This window comes from Rhipicephalus sanguineus, chromosome 5 (genome assembly GCF_013339695.2).
Source record: "Rhipicephalus sanguineus isolate Rsan-2018 chromosome 5, BIME_Rsan_1.4, whole genome shotgun sequence".
Classification (NCBI taxonomy): Eukaryota; Metazoa; Arthropoda; class Arachnida; order Ixodida; family Ixodidae; genus Rhipicephalus; species Rhipicephalus sanguineus.
In genome coordinates this window covers 84,073,485-84,092,807 of record NC_051180.1, presented here as the reverse complement: position 1 = coordinate 84,092,807, position 19,323 = coordinate 84,073,485, and the positions used below count along the sequence as shown (strand labels likewise).

Sequence of the window (19,323 nt, the reverse complement as noted above, 5' to 3'; positions counted from 1 at the left end):
CTCTGCGCTTTCGTCACCTTCACACTGGAATATAGCCTTCCTCGTTGCCGAAAATTTGCCTTCACTTAAGACTACGCCACCCTCAGTATAATCCCTGTTCTTGTTCGCCTAGTCACCGTGGCTCATACCCTTGACTCCCGCCCTCTTCTTCATCGCCCAGCCGATAACGTCATTACATGTTGATGATGGAGGATGGCTAATACCCACAGCGGAGTGAAGGTCAAGAGACGGGTGGTATTCAACAACAAAAAAGGAAGGTTTGCAATGGGGTCAGTAGTAACAATAATAATAACAAAAATAATAAAGCTAGGAGATTTCGACGAGTGGCGAGAGCTACCGATCTAAGTAGCCGAGACGGATAAGGAGACAGAAAAAAATTGGCGAAGCTTGCACTAAGTCACGCAAGGCTTGAAACAGCGAAGCTGGACGATTCTGAAGACTAATCCGGTTGCTTCTAGGTTGTTGCTAGGCTTTATCTAGGTTATTTCTAGGTTGCTTCTAAGTTGTTGCTAGGATTTAGTCAGGTGATGCTAGGTTGTTTCTAGGTTGCTTCTAAGTTGTTGATAGGATTTAGTCAGGTGATGCTAGGTTGTTTCTAGGTTGCTTCTCAGCGCAGAGATGTTCGAGTTCCCAATCAAAGACACGACACGGATGTCCAACCTCCAGAGACAGAAACTCGCGCTGAAACCGAGCGTTCGCGCATCCCATAGCACGTCGTCATTCGCGTAGAGCTTCCATCGCTTCGGAGTCTTCTTGAAGCCGCCGTTGCCTTTCCCGTTCCCTAGTATTCTCTTGTACGTATTCGGGGTCTTCGGCTCGCCGCCGTCGCTTTGCAGCCATTTCTTGGGCTAACCGTGGCGGATCCGCGCGTCGTCGACGCTCACAATCTCGGTTGGCCGCACACCGCGATTCTCTGTAAGAGGATTCTTCCTCGGCAGTGCGAATCTCCCGCGGCTTCCCCATGGCTAATTCTGGCGCGCCACCGACCGTGCACAGGCTCCTGAGCTGTCGCACGCAGGGGTTCATTGCCGAGATAAGCATACAGCAACTAATTTCATTGGCGCGCGTGAAAACGCAGCCACGAGCGAAACGTGGCGAAAACGGACGTGCCAAGTGAGTTCATTCGACACGCCGGTAAGGCAGAATGGAAAGAGAAATTTGCCAGTGAAATCGACCCGCGCTCCATCTATCGTTCCCTGCAAACATACCGTGTCCAATACTTGGTGGCGCTGGCGTCAGTCGAAGCCGGTCGAGGCCACGCGGCGGAGCGTTCGAGTTAACCGTGCTGACGGCAGTACAGAAAGCACTCTCGCGTAAAAAGAAATATAAATGAAACGGAACAACTGTCGGAGCGGCATCTGCTGCCTTCCAAGAATTTATGAAGCATATGTAGAAGCAAGGACGTATTTTAGACCAAGAGTTTCGCTAGCGCTATATAATTCAACGCAGCATGAGCCCACGTGTGCCATTCGTTACAGGGTGTCTTACACCTCGAAATTTCAGATGTCATTGTCGTTTTGCAGAAATGATGAATAGGAGAGGTTGGCTCCTTTATAGCGGCACCGGTTACTTGTCGCGTAGCACACGAAACAAAATATACGAAAACGGGGAAAAAAATGAGAGAAGAGAGTGAAATGCTACCAGAGATCACAGCAGCCAACAGGAACAGATGTGTACCAGAACACAAGCCAACAATCCATGTACCACAACGCTCAATGCACGAGTTCCGCTCTGAAAAAAAAAGAGATAAAAAAACAGGTACGTATATAAAGTCGAATGTCTTTTTTTTTTACCCCTAATTTGTGAAAAAAACAACATGAAAACGCGGAACGCGAGTTATTACACGGTACGTGAAACACAAGGTGCCCACATCAGACAGATCTTTTTTTCTTTTTTTGAAATTATGTGAACATTTGTATAAATAATCTTCCCTTTCTTTCATAATTGCACCTTGGAAAAAATTCTCGAAGCGGCATTATCGAACAAGTCTTCATTTCGGCCATTTAACCGCTTTTGCGAAGCTTTCGGAACGTCCTAGAGTCCCAGTTGCAGCGCACATATGTCACGGAGAGTCGCGACAACGCCAATTTGGTCATTCACAATTCATGTAGAGGAACGAAAGCAAAGGACAGTCAGTCTCAAAAGAATGCTCTTCGCGTGTATGGAGAGTATTTCTAGATGGGTTCTGTCCCAATTTTCTTAAACAAATATTGGGACTCTTCGCTCATTACTAAATTAACATATTCACCGACATATTGCGGCAACATTACCACTGTAATCGACCCCAATAGCCGCATTAGCACTACTGTACAACGTACTTGCACAAAATGTTGCGAGTATTTAACACAACATGTGAAAGGCCCAAATGGCATTACGCGTCCATGACTACCTTACACGCTTCCTTTCCTTCTTATGACAAACAATTGATAATCTGCGTATATTGTCTAAAACTGGCATGTTAAATTGGATGTGCTGATTGTGTTGTTCATGAATGTCTGATTTCTGTGGTGGTTACTTAGTTTCATTCGTTCATACATTGCTTTGTTATGAATATTTTCGTATGTATTTCAGAGTTGTTATTCTATTATTTGCTGTCATGGGCCACATACGTGTTCTTTTTGTATTGTCGCTTTCCTCTGCTTGTAATTTTTTGTAATGTTTGAAATTTTGGAATTTTGATTTTTTTTCTGTGTGAAGGGGCCAGTCAAGCTGGGAAATGCAGCTTTTTTCCCTTCGCACCAAACCACGTATACAGTGTATTTTCATGTACTTGTCACGTGGTTGAATAAACTCAAGCTCAACACTTGCTCAACGCTCCGGCTTGGAAAGGCCTGAAATTCGTCGACATAAACATCAACGCATCGGTAGAGGTCCTCCTGTCTTCTTGGCGTCCACATCGGTCCTGCCAATCGTGCCTGGCGTACTTGATGAGGGCGATGATCTATATACTGCTCGAAACCCATGTCGACCATGCGGTCCGCATCGTCCAACACGAGGTATGTTCACCGGCCGGCTGATGTTCAATTTGCCCTCCTTTAGGAATGTGTGGAAGCAACCGGGCGTTGCGACGAAGACATTGAAGCCGCGGTTCAAATCACTCAGCTGTTGTTCCATCAGACTGCCTGAGCGGATGCATGCGGCGCAAACGCGAGCGTGGGTTTCGAGTTCGCCCGCCACTCGCCGAATCTTGCGGGCTTCTTCGCATCTTGGAGCTAGTTCGAGGGCCGCGAAACGCTGGTGGGGCTCTAGGGGCGGCTGCTGTAGGACGTGAACGATGGCTGGGAGGATGTAAGCCACGGTCTTGCCTCCAGCTCCGATTGTGAGAACGGCTAATAGGTCTCTGCCGTTGAGAGCTACGGGCCTGCACTGTGTTTGAAAGGGTGTGGGATTGAAGGGGCAGTTGTTCGCCTCGAGAGCCTCGACTAGGCACGCGGGGAAGTTGGCTTCGTAAAGGCGTAGCAGCGGCTTTTGTGTCCATTCACAATCGTGATTCTGTTTTTGTCGCGGTATTAAATCCGCTTCCACGGGATAAAGTCATGCCATCGTGAAATGCTCGCGGGTGAAATTCCTCTCGGAGGCCTGTAGCTGCGTTTCGCGCCACTTCGGAGGTCCGGGTTGGCGGCTGTTGCCGACACTGGCGAGGCTGTTCAGGCTCGCGATGTGATAACGCAGATCACAGCTGTGGCCCTTCGACATGTACCACTTCTTCATGAATTCGGTTGCGTCAACAATCAGCAAAGGGAGCGCCGCTAGCGCCAGGGTTGAAAGGCCGATTGGGTGGCAGTGGCACGTTGAGCTTGTTAGGAGGACTCAGTTGCCCTTCCAGGTTGAGCCCGACTAAGTGGTAGTTCGTCATCTCCGCACCCTCCTTACTTTCACACGGGAATGCACTCTTTCCCGTACCTAGAAAATTGCACTCGCTTAGGACTACGCCACTCTAAGTCGAATCCTCGCTCTTCTTGCTCTCGTTCTCGTAGTCGCAGTGACTCAAACCGTGATGATGGTATCCTGTGTCAGTGGCTCACAGTGACCCAGTGGGATTGGCCAAGAAGCGGATAAATTCTAGAAAATGGTCACATGTGAATTTTATGACGACTGAGAAATTTTAGAATAATCAACAGCAATTCACAATGACAATTTACGAACTTAGCATTAATGTCACCGAGGTTGAATCAAAAGATTTTTTAAAGCGGAGAAAACATCAATATGACAGTTCCCCGACGAGGAGGCGCCCAAAGGCAATATTTGAAATGGCGAGGTCCAATCCATTTCGAATTAATGATACTCTGAGGAGGTTCCACCTGAGTAATTGGAAGCGACTGCATGACAAAAAATAGTTTTCGTTTGATTCGTCCTTATTACAAAATGAACCCAGAGGGGAACGAGCCAGACCTTCTTCTTGCATATAAATGTTTACTCTTGGAGCTCGACAGCGTGATCTTATGAAGAGTACTTCATCTTTTCGGGTAGAGCAGAAATTTGTAGGCCAACAAAACAAGAGGTGCCTGTACTCGTTTCGATCAGCATTGAACTTGTTGCCAGAGTCTTGAACTATAGGTTGCCTTCTGAATCAATTCGAAGTTATGAGTGCTGACACCGAAATGACTATCCAAATACGCGAATGACAAGCTTTTGGAACTACTGTTCTTCCTCTATTTGATTGCTTGGCACGATATCTGAATAGTCAATTTAGCTTTACCGCACTTCTTCACGGCATTTGTGCGCTGAAGTTCAGATTCAAGGGCATTGAATGCTACGGTTCAATTCCCCCCCCCCCCCAATAAATATATGCTCACGGGGTTCCTTATGCACTGGCCTAGGACGACGCGAAGGCGAAAACCATTTTCTTGTCTTTCTTTTCAGTTGATTGTTTACCTTGAAACATTACCTTGAAACCTTTCTGCACCACACGGGGTTTTGTAGTGCCTCTGAAATAGGCCCACTTTTGACCAAACGACAATGCCATGTGACGTCGCGTTATGTGATGTAACAGTGATGTTATGATGACGTCACAAAGTCTCGCACCCTGTCACGTCATGCTGGCGTCATATCGTGACGTCATCAGATCATTTCTGCCATCACTTATGTTGACGCCGACGGTCACTCTCCTAGTTTGATGGGGTATCTAAGGCTGTCGCCTTTAAAAAGAAGCGCCAAGAATACTACTAGCATGCAACGCATCGCTTGCGTTGAATGCTAATGCACAAGGAATACAACACATTCCTTGCGAAACTTGCTCTAAGTGACGCTGCGCTTACTGGTGTCGCTTGCTCATCGGAAACTATTAAAATGCAGCCGATAGCACCGCAGGAATGAATAAACAATGAGGTGAGGCTCTCCAGGATAGTTAATTTTTTGTTGTATGTACTTGCCACTCTCGCCCGGTCATCTTTCCGTTCGTTCTTTATTTTCATACCCTTTCAATTTCGCTGCTTCCAGTGGCCGCGAGGCGCCATCTCGAAAAGTCGGCGTAAACCAGCGACTCAACTTCACGATTCGACCGCTGAGGGTCTCCAGGCGCACTGATGAAAACCGCTGAGCCTTCTATATACACTCATGAACACTGAAATATCTGCCAATTTTGCAGTGCACCCGTCCACTCCATCAAGTTAATTGCGACGATAAAATTCTCCAAAATCTAAACTGATTTTAGACTGCACGTTTCAGGAAAGTAATACGAAACGTATACTGATTATCTTTAATTTCAACCTATACGATCGGCCATCTTTCATCAATACGCAATGTTGGCTAGCACTGCAGGCAATGTTTTTTGAAGCCAGAGGTGGCGCCACGGAGGGGAGGAGGATCAAGGAAGGGCAGCTGCTTCCGTCAAATATAACCAGCCCAACCAACCGATGGTCAGCGCAGTACCTCCGACATCCACCTCTAATGTGGCTTGATTTGACTGGGATTGATTCCCAGCGCCGCCGTGTAACCGTCGGTTTTTCCGATGGGGAAAGGGTTACTCCGACCTGGCGCGTGGTCGTGTATGGGTACTGATATCTGGAAAGGTCTTTCTCCTTTCTTTTCTCTTATCTTTCACTTCCCTATTACCAACTCCACGACGCTGAGCCGTGCTGCCTTACGTGGGTTGTTGAAACTATAGTAATTCTGGGGTTTTACGTCTGAAGTCACCATGTGATTGTGAGGCACGCCGTAGTGGAGGGCTCCGGAAATTTCGACCGTCTGGTGTTCTTCAACGTGCACTGACATCGCCCAGTACAAAAGCCTTAGCATTTCGCCTCCATCGAAATGCGACCGCCGCGGCCGGGATTGAATCCGCGACCTTCGGTTCAGCAGCCGAGTACCGTAAACACTTTAACTCAAACAACAATCTCGATATAACCTGCCACTCATCCACCACTTCCTGACAGGGAAGTGAGGAATTCCTGAGGCAGCCCTTCTGGTAACTGCTAATACAAAGTGGTGGGATATAAGCCCCGACTGAATATTTTTTAGGGGCGAAGCTCCTTATGCCGTGGGTCTGTCCATCCTCCGTTTGTAGCGTTGTAGTAGCCACCTCTAGCTCGTGAGAAGCGCGCGTTCTGGTATGCAGTAGAAGAAGAAGACGACGTTGACGAGTGAGACTCTCGTGCGTGTTCGCCTGTGTGGCATTCTTTCTTCTTTACTGCGCGCGTTCTGGTATTCAGTAGAAGAAGAAGACAACGTTGACGAGTGAGACTCTCGTGCGTGTTCGCCTGTGTGGCGTTCTTTCTTCTTTACTAGGTCTCGTGTTTTCAACGACACCCGAAGACAACATTTCAGAAGTAACGCGCCATGAGGCTCCCTCTTGCACGCTTTCTCTTTAGCTCGGAGTCGCCAGATGGAAGACAAGGCTGCGGAACGGAGGGCACGGAAGGCGGCGGCAGCGCGCGCTCGCAGACACAATCCTGAGGTGAGAGCCCGCGAGGCCGAAGCTGCACGTCGACGCCGCGAAGCAGATTCCGCCGTTCGAGCCCGCGAAGCCGAAGCTGCTCGACAAGCTGCACGGCTGCGGCGAGAAGACCCCGCCGTTCGAGCCCGGGAGGCCGAAGCTGCTCGACAAGCTGCACGGCTGCGGCGCGAAGACCCCGCCGTTCGAGCCCGCGAGGCCGAAGCTGCACGGCTGCGGCGCGAATCGGATCTTTAAAATGTGAAGGACCGTGAAGCGGCGAGAAAGCGCGCGTACCGGCAGGCAGAGCCCGAGGCTGTGCGAGCACGTGAAGTGGCTGCAAAACGCATCAGGCGGGCTCTGCCCGAAGGCGCCGACGCGCGCTTCCAGCGGGACTTCCTTGATAACAGTTTCGGCCATAGTTGCAGTGTGTGCAACAGATTGTGGTTCTCAAACAATCTAGTCACAATATCTTCCATCAAGAAGGACTACGCTCGCGCCAATGCCATCGCCGCGTGCTGCAGCGCGAGTTCGCTTCGCCCCACTCATCATCATTCACCACGTGGATATGCTGTGATTTTTAACTCTATTAATACTGAAGCAATTTTGATGAAACAAAAGCATATTGCAATCGGAGAATTTTTACACATCTCGTTTGTGTCATTGAAGCTATCACTGACCAGACTTCCGCGAAAGTTGTCTGTGCATACGTTAATTGGGACACGTTTTCCGTTACGTTGGTTGGGACGTCGTGGCCTCCTAAGACGGTCTGCAAGGAGTCCTGACGTCCTGCGACTGCTTCCTCTGGAAGTGGACTAAAGGGGAAGTTGGTCACACACCACCAAAAATTCTTGAATCCTCCGAGGGAATTCACCCAGTTGTCGCGAAGTCTGTCGCAGACATCCCCAACCGTTTGCGAAAACTAATGAATGATTGTGACGCCTGAGTAGAATTTTCAATCCATAACGTTTCTCATATTGTTAGGAACAAAGTGATCTGTGCTTGATGAAATTTGGTTAAGCATAAAGAAGTTATAAACAATTTTCAGTAGGAAGTTCATTTCGGCCCGTCCGGTATGTGCGTTGATTATGAACTGACATCGCTGATGAATTAGCTTGAACTTGAACTTCCGCTAGTTATTGGCACAAGAGTTTTCGTACAAATTGATATATGAATGTCAAATAAATGAAATGAACTAAAAGAGCGTCGAGACATATTTTACAGACTTGCGTACAAAGCTCTCCATTCCACCGAACAGGAGCAACAACTACAACAAAAAATCACAGGGTCACGAAGGCGAAAACCGTCTTCTTTTTCTTCTCAGTCGATGTAATGATCCTCCTCCTCCTTCCCCTCCCCCCACTCCCGAAATCTTTCTGCACTTAACGTGGTTTTGCAGTGCCTCCAGGATCGGAGGCATTGCAAGCTTCCTGCACCTCACATAGTTTTGCACTGCCTCCGTGATCGAACCACCTTTGACCAAGCGACGATGTGGTGACGTCATCACGTCTAGTCACGTTATGTGACGCCAGCATGTGATTTAAAGATGACGTCACAAATTTCGGCTATCTGCGACTTCATGACGACGTCATATGGTGACGTCATCACCTGATGATGATTTTTTGCATCACTTGTGTTGACACCGACGCCGTGCGACGCCAACGGTCAATTTTCACATATTTTATAAGGCTTTCGCCTTAATAGAATATTTGAAACGTTAGCTAGCGGCGTAGTGCACCTCCTGCGCCTTGGTACAGCAATTACCCGACACTGCGAGACACCCTTCAAGACAGCCTTCTCCAATTACGCGACACTTCCTATGCGGGATAAAACGCGGTTCTTGTGGGAGGTGTTCTTGCGGCCAATCACATGGGGATATACATAATCTTTACCACATATTGGCGAATTATAATTTACCCAGACCTGAGGCAGCGCCATCATTATCGACGGAGGGTGGAACGGGACAGGGGTTAACTCCGTCTTCCTTCCGCTTCGCCCGAAGGAAGCATGCTCTATTAATTTTAAATAAAGTTTATTCGTTCATTCATTCAAATGCATTCCGTGCAGATTTGTTGCTTTTGGACAGAAGAACATTCACTAAATAAAAACGCATGGTCCATGTCCAATAGCATGCCTAAAGAACGGAGCGCTTGGCACTTTCAAAATTTTTTTCGAAAGTAACAATATGAATATGAAGCTAAATGAATGACATAAACGTTGCCATAGCTCCGCAAAAAAAAAAAAAAAAAACTGTTTCACGTTATGATTGCCTGTATTGCGTTCTGTGTAATTATTTGTGCTCCGTGTTTCACCGTGAATTATGGGACATACAAAATATCTGACTTTATACGAAGTGTCCCCGAAAACATGGACCAATATTGTGAAAAATCCAACCAATTCCACGCCGTGAAAACTTTGTGAGAGCGAACCTGCAAGCAAGCGAGTGTATGTGATTGGCTAGCGAGATCACGTGGTGTCGTAAGTATATCACTAGATTTGAAAGACGCGCGCTTGAACTTGATTGGGCAAAGCGAGATAACGTGAGATGCGGGATCTAACTAACGTAACTGCGATTTTTACAGCGAAAGCAGTTATCAGATCACGACGGCAGGGGGTAGTTGTCCACCGCCGCCGCCGCCAGGGTCCGTAACCACCATCGCGCGAAATAAGAAAAAAAATGAAACGAGAAAAAGATTTCTAGGGACGTCGGCCACTCTTACTGACTATCATCATCAACCAAGCATGAGCACCTCTAACAGCGGGTGCTCATGCTTGGTTGAATAATAATAATAATAATAATAATAATAATAATAATAATAATAATAATAATAATAATAATAATAATAATAATAATAATAATAATAATAATAATAATAATAACAATAATAATAATAATAATCAATCATTTATTTAACGTGCCCAGGAACAACCGTAAGGCCTTTGTGCAGGCGCATAAAAATAAAACAATACAAATAAACAATACAATGCAGACAGTCTTCAGAAATAACAAGAGCAAAAACGCGTTGACAAAGAGAAATGAACACAAAAGTGCAGGAGCAAAATAAGACAACACGAGAAATATTGAAGGGGAATGAAAAATTAGATTGCATATATACAACTATGCGGAAAGAGAAGGGAAGATTTTGTACATTGTGCCATACTATGTCAAGACAGTGCAAAGCTCGGAATAAAAAGAAATAATAATAATAATAATAATTGTTGGGGTTTTACGTCCCAAAACCACGATATGATTATGAGACATAGGCGTGTGCACGGGGAGAGGGCAGGGGGGGGGGGGCGGCGGCCGCCCCCCTATTCACCTAAGAGGGGGAGGGCGCAAAGTCAGCCCAACACATGACATAATGGGGAGGGGGGCTCTGCGACGAACATTCCCTCCCCCCCCCCCTGAAGGGGAACCCTGCGCACGCCTATGTTATGAGGCACGCCGTAGTAGAGGACTCCGGAAATTTCGACAATCTGCTGTTCTTTAACTTGCACCTAAATTAAGTACACGGGCCTTCAGCATTTCACCTCCATCGAAACGCGGCCGCCGCGGCCTGGATTTCTTCTGGATGTGAACGCATGACCGTAGTTGTTGCTTGCAGCAATTGAAGTGTTGCGCTGCTAAGCCCGTGGATGACGGTCCAATCCTCCTCTTTTACGATGCCACGGCGCATGCGCCCGTCCCCTGGCGTAAAATCAAGAAACGCCTCTTGATCTCGGAGCCTTTCGTTCTCACCTTTCGTTGTCCCAGCCCCTTGCCAAAAACGGTAGGGGGCAGCCCACGAAAACGGAAGAGGCGGATTCTCGGCACTAAGGAATGAAACAGTTGGGAGGGAGCATTGCTCAACGCGACAAAAAGAAAGAAAGAAAGAAAGAAAGAAAGAAAGAAAGAAAGAAAGAAAGAAAGAAAGAAAGAAAGAAAGAAAGAAAGAAAAGTAGTACGTCCGGCACGCACTCGCCAATGTTTGCTACGTTTGCTTGCCTCCATCTTTCTGAAAGGAAACAGCTCCTGAATTTTTTTATTCTATGCTGCCCAGTTTTTGACCTTCCGTCCGCATTGGTTTTGTGGATTCGTCCAGGTACGACATCGTCTACGACGTTATCAGGTGATAAAGTGGAGCATGGAGTAGCATCATCATCCGCAAACATCATCATCACGTTTTGCCACCAACAGGCCGCACCTCTCGCGCAGCTCATGCCGAAAAGCTCGAGGCGCGAGCCAGAGAGAACGCCCGCGATCTCGGCCGGACTAGACGCCGCTGCCGCCGCCCTCCGCTTGGAACTCTCGCCTAGGCACGGCACAACGGCACGTACGTCTCTCGTACTACAACGTGCTGGAAGGGATTCGTTTGTAAGCCACGGTGACTATGTGAAGACGAACAAGCATTAGGGTTGCGCTGTCCTAAGCGATCGCAAATTTTCGGTAGCGAGGAAAATATCCCGTGTGAAGGTTGGAAGGTCACGAAGATGGCAAACCAGCTCTTGGGCCTCAACGCTGGAGTGCAAGTGGGTCCTCCCAACGGGCCCAACGAGCCGCTGCCACCCGATCCGCCTTTGAACCTTGGTTTCTTGGGCGCTATCCTGGCGAACACGCCCGAATTCATGAAGAAATGGTACCTATCGTTGGGAGACACCTACGATGTTTTTCATTACATGAGGAGTCTGCGCAGCACCGACAGCGTCGGCAACGTCCAGCAACCTGGACCTCCAAATTGGCGCGAAGCGCATCTGCAGCCCGTCCAGAAGAACTTCTACCGCGAGCATTTCAGGACGGCGTGGCGTTCTCTCGAGCAAGCGGAGAAATATCGCGAGGAAAACCGCATCACGATTGTGAAGGGGGGCGGCGCTGAAAAGCCACTGCTGCAACTTTACGAAGCCAACTTCCCCGCCTGCTTAGTCGAGGCTCTTGAGGCAAACAACTGCACCTCCGATCTATCACCTATCCAGGCACAGTGCTGGCCCATAGCTCTCAAGGGCAAAGACCTACTCGCAGTTCTCAGAACCGCAGCTGAAGGCAAGGTCCTGGCTTACATACTACCAGCCAGCGTTCACGTCCTGCACCAGCCGCCGCTAAAGCCCCACCAAAGCTTCCTGGCCCTCGTACTTGTTCCAACACCCGAGGATGCCCGCAAAATTCAGCGAATGGTGGGCGAACTCGAAACCCACACTGGCGTCCGCGCCACGTGCGTCTGCTCTGGCGATCCGAAGGAGCAGCAACTGAGGGCTCTGAGTCATGGTTTCGAGATCTGCGTCGCGACGCCCGGTCGCCTCCACGCATTCCTGAAGGAGGGCAAATTGAACATCAGTCGGTGCACATACCTCGTGCTGGACGAAGCGGACCGCATGGTCGACATGGGGTTCGAGCAGCAGCTCATCGCCATCGCCAAGTACGTCAGGCCCGATCGGCAGACCCTGATGTGCATGTCAAGGAAGCCGAGGGAGCTGTACCGGCTCGTTGACTCACTGCTCAAGGACTACGTTGAAGTTCACTTCGGTGAACGTCAGCCGTTACCAAACCGGAGTGTTGAGCATGTGGTCTACATCTCTGCCGTTTCTGAGAAAGAAGCCAGACTAGTAGGACTTTTGGAGGACATTCTGGACGGGCAAGAGGAAGTAGCAGCGAGAAAAGTCATTGTGTTTGCCGAAACGAAGAAGCGGGTTGACGACCTGGTAACCAACCTTCGGCGCCGTGACTGGCCGGTCGTCGGCCTCCACGGCGGGACTACGGAGCTCGCGCGGGATTGGGCGCTGGCAGCATTCCGCCGAGACAAGACGTCCATCCTGGTGGCGACCGACGTGGCCACGCGGCAACTGCCCTCAGACGGCGTCCGCTACGTTGTCAATTACGATTACCCGAGTAGCGCAGAGGCGTACTCGCAAAGAATCAGCCACGTCTCGCTCTCGACTAGTGAGCCTGGTGTCGCGTACACGTTTCTCGAGCCGGACAACAGCCGATGCGCCCGGGAAATGATCGGCATTCTTCGAGAGGCGAAGAGGAAAGTTCACCCGCGACTGTACGCGATCGCCAAGAAATCGAAGCGGAGGAAGCGCGAGGGCGTCACCGACGTGTGATTCCCTCTGAGCCCTCTCGACTTACGGCCATCGGGGCTTTTGACTATCGTGAAGGAATTAGCACCCGAATCCTGGTAGGCTATACGTGCCTGCAGTTAGCTGGGAAATAAAAATTACTGCGAGTTATGGAGACCTTCAGTATGACATGAGATAGGAAGACGTTTAACTGACGTCAACTGGTTAACTGAGTTTGTAGCATGGAGTTCTGGTGTGTGCCGCTTGATCCCAGCTTTGACGAAGCGGTGCAGTCTGGAATATCAAAGAAGACGATGATGATGATGATCCTCTTGGCATGATTGGCATCTACCTACTTAGGTGGATCGGCCAAGAGTCGGGCGGATCATATAGACCGTTTTTTCGTGGGCGCCGCCATACTGCCTAGCGGGCGGCGCCGTCTCTGGTCTGGCAACCCACTGGCATGTGCGAAGCTCCGCGTTTGTATGGAAGGTATGCGAGCGGCTGCAGTTGCAGTCGGGTTTTTTCGTTCTGGCGCGCTGAATTTTGTATCAAGAGAGGCGGCCTACGTAGGAAATGAGTCTGTGAGACTTCTTGAAAAGGTTTGAACCGTTGAGGGCCATTGATAATAATATACGGCGGCGCGAACGTGTCGCAAGTGGTCGATGTCATATATTTTCGGCACTGTCTGTTGCAAAACCACCTCAAATATTTGGACTCGTTCTAGCAGGGCAAGCAAGTTCCGTCACTCTTAGAACATAAAATGAATTTTTTCTTGGACTGTAATCTTTTAGTTTTTTTTTTTTCATTCACGGTGTGTTTATGCTGTCGCACCGACTACGGCTCACATGCGGTCGTGCGTGAGCACGCAGTCTCTATTTCATGGCGCGGCATCTGTTTGTTGTTCACAAACAGGTGCCTATCTTGTTTCTCAACTTTTAAGTGACCGCTTATTACTCGCTCGTTTATTGCCCACCAGTGTGGACGAAGTTAGAGCTGTTTACAGGGAAGTGCTGGTACATAAAAACGATGCTGACGTTCACATGCCGGCGCGCTTCTTCTTCTTTTTTCTTTTAAGAGTCGTGATATTTGATTGGATTTCGCGGCGATAAGATGAAGATGGTTAGCGAGTTTCTTACGGCGGTGAGGCACGCGCCCGGGCTCGAGCCTTTGATCGGCATCGGTGATGATTCGCGTTTTTTTTTTATAACTTCGTATACCAGATGTACTGTTCTTGCGAAATTCTTGATGTCGTTCGCAAAGCTAAGCAGCAAAATTGGCAGTCCAAGAAACACTAGACAAGCGTAACAACGCGGTTTTTGTATCGCGCTTAGAAGAGAGTTAACTATGTTGTATATCATTGCGCGACTTGTATGACACGGTTCTTGACCACGTAAAAATTTGTCTTCCTGAGGTAGTTGTTGTACACGCGAAGCGACAGAATTCTTTTTTTTTTTTACTATTCGGCTTTCATATCGCGCATCGTATAGGATACACCCCGCTGTCTTACGGAAGTTGCAACCTCACGACAAAGATCTCACCACGTTTTTTTGATGCAGTGTTCATTGAACGTTCGTGTTTTACAAGGCTGGTACGGAGCAATAATTAAATGTATGATGCCGGTTGCCCCGCTGGGAAGTGAGGGATTTCTAGTCCGTGCTAATACCGGTGTACATCAACTGCAGCGATCACCGTGTTGAGCCGAGGTACGAGCTACAAACACATCATACTAAAATATAATGGTGCTTAGATGTTTTGCACTTTATCGGACAGGGCCGTACTTGGCCGCTTATGGTTGTTCGCAAATCTGGCCATATCCAATTGACATTTCACTTCGTGGAACACTGCGAATTCCGGATATATTGCGGCACTTGCCGATTTAGAACCTGTAACGTAACACAAACGATGTACTACCTTGAAGAGTTTGCAACCGCACACTCTCCGCGTTTGGTGATGCACGTCGCATACTTATTCAGACAGCAGTTTCCTTTTTACCAGGGCTGGAAGCATAAGTAGACAGGCGCTCTTGCAGGGCATCTTCATCAGTCGTAAAATCTCCCAGAATTCGTGATGACAAGTTCCAAAAATTTTCGCTTACAGATTCTTATACATACCTCAAGGATGCAACTAGTCAAGAAAGCCACGCATTCTATGTCATAGTGTTCATGATTTTGTTGCCTAAAAGAAGCGCCGCTAGTACGTTTTTCATACAGAACAAATACAGACAAAATTAAACATTGACAAGAGAGCATTGGAGTACCAAGAACAACAAAAAGAATATTGAAGTCAGCTGACATGAATGCACAAGAAACAAGAAACACACACACACACACACACACACACACACACACACACACACACACACACACACACACACACACACACACACACACACACACGCACACGCACACGCACACACACACACACACACACACACAGTGAGAGAGAGAGATAGAACATTTTAATGCGAGAGAAGCACACACCTATGTAAATTCGCTACGTGCATGCGTTATGCACACACACTTCACCTACATCACAATTCGCTGGCTAATCACAATCGATTGTAGAGCGCATAGTTGAGGCCGCCCTCCGATAAGTATGTCAAGGCATATGCTGTTGTTCGCAGTGCACGTAGACCACTGTTCTTGGCCCTATAGGACCTCCCGCTTGGAAAAAGGTCTCTCATTGAAAGTAGGCAATGTGGCGTTAAGTGTCTAACGTTCTGCGCTGTAGCTAGGGCAGTCGCAGAGGATGTGTGATACCGTATCCGTGGTAACGCTGTCGCAACTGTCAGAGTCCTCGTTGAGTCCTATGCTATATGCATAACGCCGTGTAAACGTCACTTCGTGTCTCGGTCTGTGCGGTAAAGTCCCATAGAAAAAAAAAAGGATTTGGTTACAAATAATCAGTTGTTGACTTCTTAGTCATTTGTGGAGCCGACTTGACCCGAACTCTTACCAGAGATTACTTTTTTTAGACATTCTTATGAAAAAAAAAGAAGGTAGAAACAAGAAAATCGGGCAGTTCCCACGTATTGTGAGAATCGATCTCATGCTAAGAAGGCAACGAGTACCTGCGTATGCCTCTTTTTTTTTTGCTTTAAGCTAACTCTTATGAGGTGGATCTACGTCTTTGTGCCGATTTATGGGGTGTGTGCCTACCGTGAGCTTACCAGGAACGTCGACTACACTGATTTGTAAATGGCCGCCCATAAGCCGACGTGACGTCGGCAATCCCTTTGCAGCACGGACGTCACTTTCGTTGTGACGAAGTGTAAACATTGTTCATCAGGACGTCTTGAGGGGCTAGTTGGTTCATACTATGCAGGAAAATTTGCGCTAAACTAGAAAAGGACAACACAAAGAAGGAACACTTCAACAGATCGAGCGCATAGCGCAAATTTTCCTGCATAAACATTGTTCGTTGGTGCATTCCTGCGGGGACAAGCAACGCTAGACTATAGCTTGCTGAGTCGCAAGAATACATATGTAAAGTTTATGAAGTTGTTATGAAGCGGATAGCCAACACTGCAACCGCAATCGATCTTAGACAAGCATCACGACCATAGATGACGTAAGGCAATGGTTCATGTAATGAATTTATTTACACTCTCTACAGCGTTTGTCTGCTGTATTAAAATCACCCACTATAACGAAAGTTACGTCTTTCTCTTGTTTAAACACGGTAAATGGTCTAAGATTTCCAGTGTCTATTCTCGCCAAAGGCGTATCTACCGGGGGGGGGGGGGGCAAGGGGGGCGCTAGCCCCCCCACTGAGAAATGTTGGGGGGCGGAGCCCCCCCTCTTTCTACAGTGGTTATTGTCGGCTGCAGACTGGGAAACTAACAAGTCAGGTAAAGTTTTACTTGTACGCAGAATTTACGTAATTTTGTAGTAAAATTTGTCCTACGATTCTGCTTTGACGACTGCTGCGACGTCTGTGACACACTGTAGGCTACCTACAGTGCGGGCTGCCTATTCCATGCTTGTGCGTCTTGCGCTTGAGCATTGCAGAGGAGGCTATTGCTCAGCAGGTGCTCTATAACATTACAACAATCTGTCATGATTATATTTTGTTCTGCTTGGCCTGAAATTTAAGTAATCGGTGACGCAAATATTGGTGGGAACCAGTAAACGTTTTATAGCCCGATTAAACGCTCGCCTTTTTCCTGAAATTCAGTTTCTTTCTTTGAAAACGAATAGCATCGCCACTGCTCCATATTCAACTGCTATGAGTTGATGAGTGTGTAAAAGTGTCCAGTATTTTAGATGCGAAGTATCTTATGACGGAGTTCAATCCGCTGGTGGTGGTGTGCGGCGTGACCACCCTTACTGCGCATGCGCGAACCCTCTCCACACACCTCCTTTCCACCCACCTCCTCTCCACTCCCCCCTCTCGCGTGCCTCATTCTCTCACTCATACCTTTCATACCTTTCATACCTTTCTTTCATACCCACTCATACCTTTCTTTTTCTTCTTTTACCATACTCTTTTCACTCTCACTGTCCCTTTAATCCCCAATCCCCCGTGAGTGTATCGGTTGAGGTGTCCTCACTTGAGAGACAGTTATCGTGCACTCCACACCCAATTTCCATTTTCATTTCCTTCTTCCTTTTAAGAATCACCCCCCCCCCCCTGCGCAGCGCCGCGATGAGCGCCAGCGCATACGCGTACCCTCCCCCTCTCTCTCCTCTCCTACGCTCCCCCCTCTCGCGCGCCTGCCGACCGCGTTCCCCGCTCATCCTGTGAGAATTAACGGTCAGGCTAGAGGGAAGACACGATGCGCGTAGCGTTCCTCTTCGCGTTCCACGACGCGAGGTCGGTAACACGCCCGATGTCTGTAGCATGCCCAACGAACGCCAACGGAACGCGATCATGCAAGTGCTCCGGCTTCGCATCGCCTCATGGTCCCCTTTAGCGGGAAATGGTTTGTTTTTAGTTGTGCCTAGCCAGGACAGCTAAAATAGATCCTCACTTTAGTCTTCGATTAGCCTGCTTCACTTGGCTTATCATATGGTAGCCTGCAGTGATCGTGGCGGCTTGTAACAAGGCAGTGTAACAACTCGAGCACAATCAGAAGCCCAGCTTTCAAGTTTGCCCCGTTACTTGATCTATACCTCTCCAGGGAGATGATCAGCGTCCACGGCTGTCTGGACTAAGAAGGCTTCCCGCCTGCAAAGGATTGTGTCTGTTCCTGATAATGTTTATTTCTCTCTCTACCTCTGTGTTAGCAACGATGAGTTCACAGAGAGTTTTATACGCGTAAAAACAGCTCAACACCGTTATACTACAACAGAAAGTATTGCTACGAAGCGCTACCGAAGATGAAGAGGGAGACGTGATGAAAGAGGACGACGTTCCCTGATTCCACGCGGACTTGGCTCTATCTTGTATGGCTGGCTTTGTCCTCTGTATATATCTTGTAAATATAACCTTCAACGCCTTTTTCTCCCCGTAACATTTTGGTGGAGGTGCGGGTTCTCCCAGCTTCAACATTCACGACGCTTCTCCGCAGCGGACGCTCCTTGGCTGCCTCTGCGATGCCTGCTCACGACGAGAATGAGGATGAGTCGGAAACCTCAACGACCGTGCCTCGACCAACCACGCCGCAACCAACAGCGTGGCAACCAGCCGCTACTAACCACACCGTCGTCCTGACACAAGCGCGTGACCCAGGCACATTTTCTGGCACGGACAACACTGACGTCGAGGATTGGCTTCAGCTCTACGAACGGGTGAGCGCACTGTACAACTGGGACCCAACGCTCATGCTGGCCAATATTCTATTTTACCTTGAGGGCACAGAGAAAGTTTGGTTCTGCAACCACGAGCAAGAGATCACGAGTTGGGACGTGTGCAAACAAAAACTCATTGATCTGTTCGGCAAGCCCATTGGGCGCCGTCGCGCTGCACAGAAAGAACTCGCGTGCCGACTTCAGACCTGCACAGAGTCCTGCATCACGTACATTCAAGATGTACTCGCGCTCTGCCGCAAAGTTGACGACAGGATCGCCGAGGCTGAAAAGGTCGCGCATATCCTCAAAGGAATCGCGGATGATGCGTTCACTCTCCTGGTTTTCCGCAACTCGTCGACAGTGGATGACGTCATTAATGAATGCCGACGCTTTGAAGAAGCGAAAAGTCGTGGGATTACGCCACATTTTTCACGTCTTCCCAACACGGCTGCGACGTCTACTTGCGAGGACATCCGTCCACCACCTGCTCCTGCTGCAGCTGAGAATATTGTACGCCTCGTCCGTCGCGAAATTGAAGCTGCATCTCCGGTCCCTGCGCCAGCTCGTGCCCCCGATGATTCACACACGATTTCCCTCATCCAGACCGTTGTACGCCAGGAGCTCGCCAACGCAGGAATCCAGACGCTCTGCTCAGTGAACAGACCCGACTACCGTCCACCCGCCCCA

At 48.6% G+C, this 19,323-nt stretch overlaps 1 protein-coding gene across 1 annotated transcript; it reads left to right on the top strand.

The window, feature by feature from the left end:
• Positions 1 to 11,341: 11,341 nt before the first annotated feature.
• LOC119394776 (probable ATP-dependent RNA helicase DDX5) lies at positions 11,342 to 12,946 on the top strand. The gene has a single exon (XM_037662081.1). It carries the CDS (start codon positions 11,342 to 11,344, stop codon positions 12,944 to 12,946), a length of 1,605 nt encoding a protein of 534 aa, XP_037518009.1.
• Positions 12,947 to 19,323: the final 6,377 nt, after the last annotated feature.

What these genes read in the sequence shown, in the direction of transcription:
- LOC119394776 (XM_037662081.1), top strand. Translation starts at nt 11,342, where the DNA reads ATGGCAAACCAGCTCTTGGGCCTCAACGCTGGAGTGCAAGTGGGTCCT.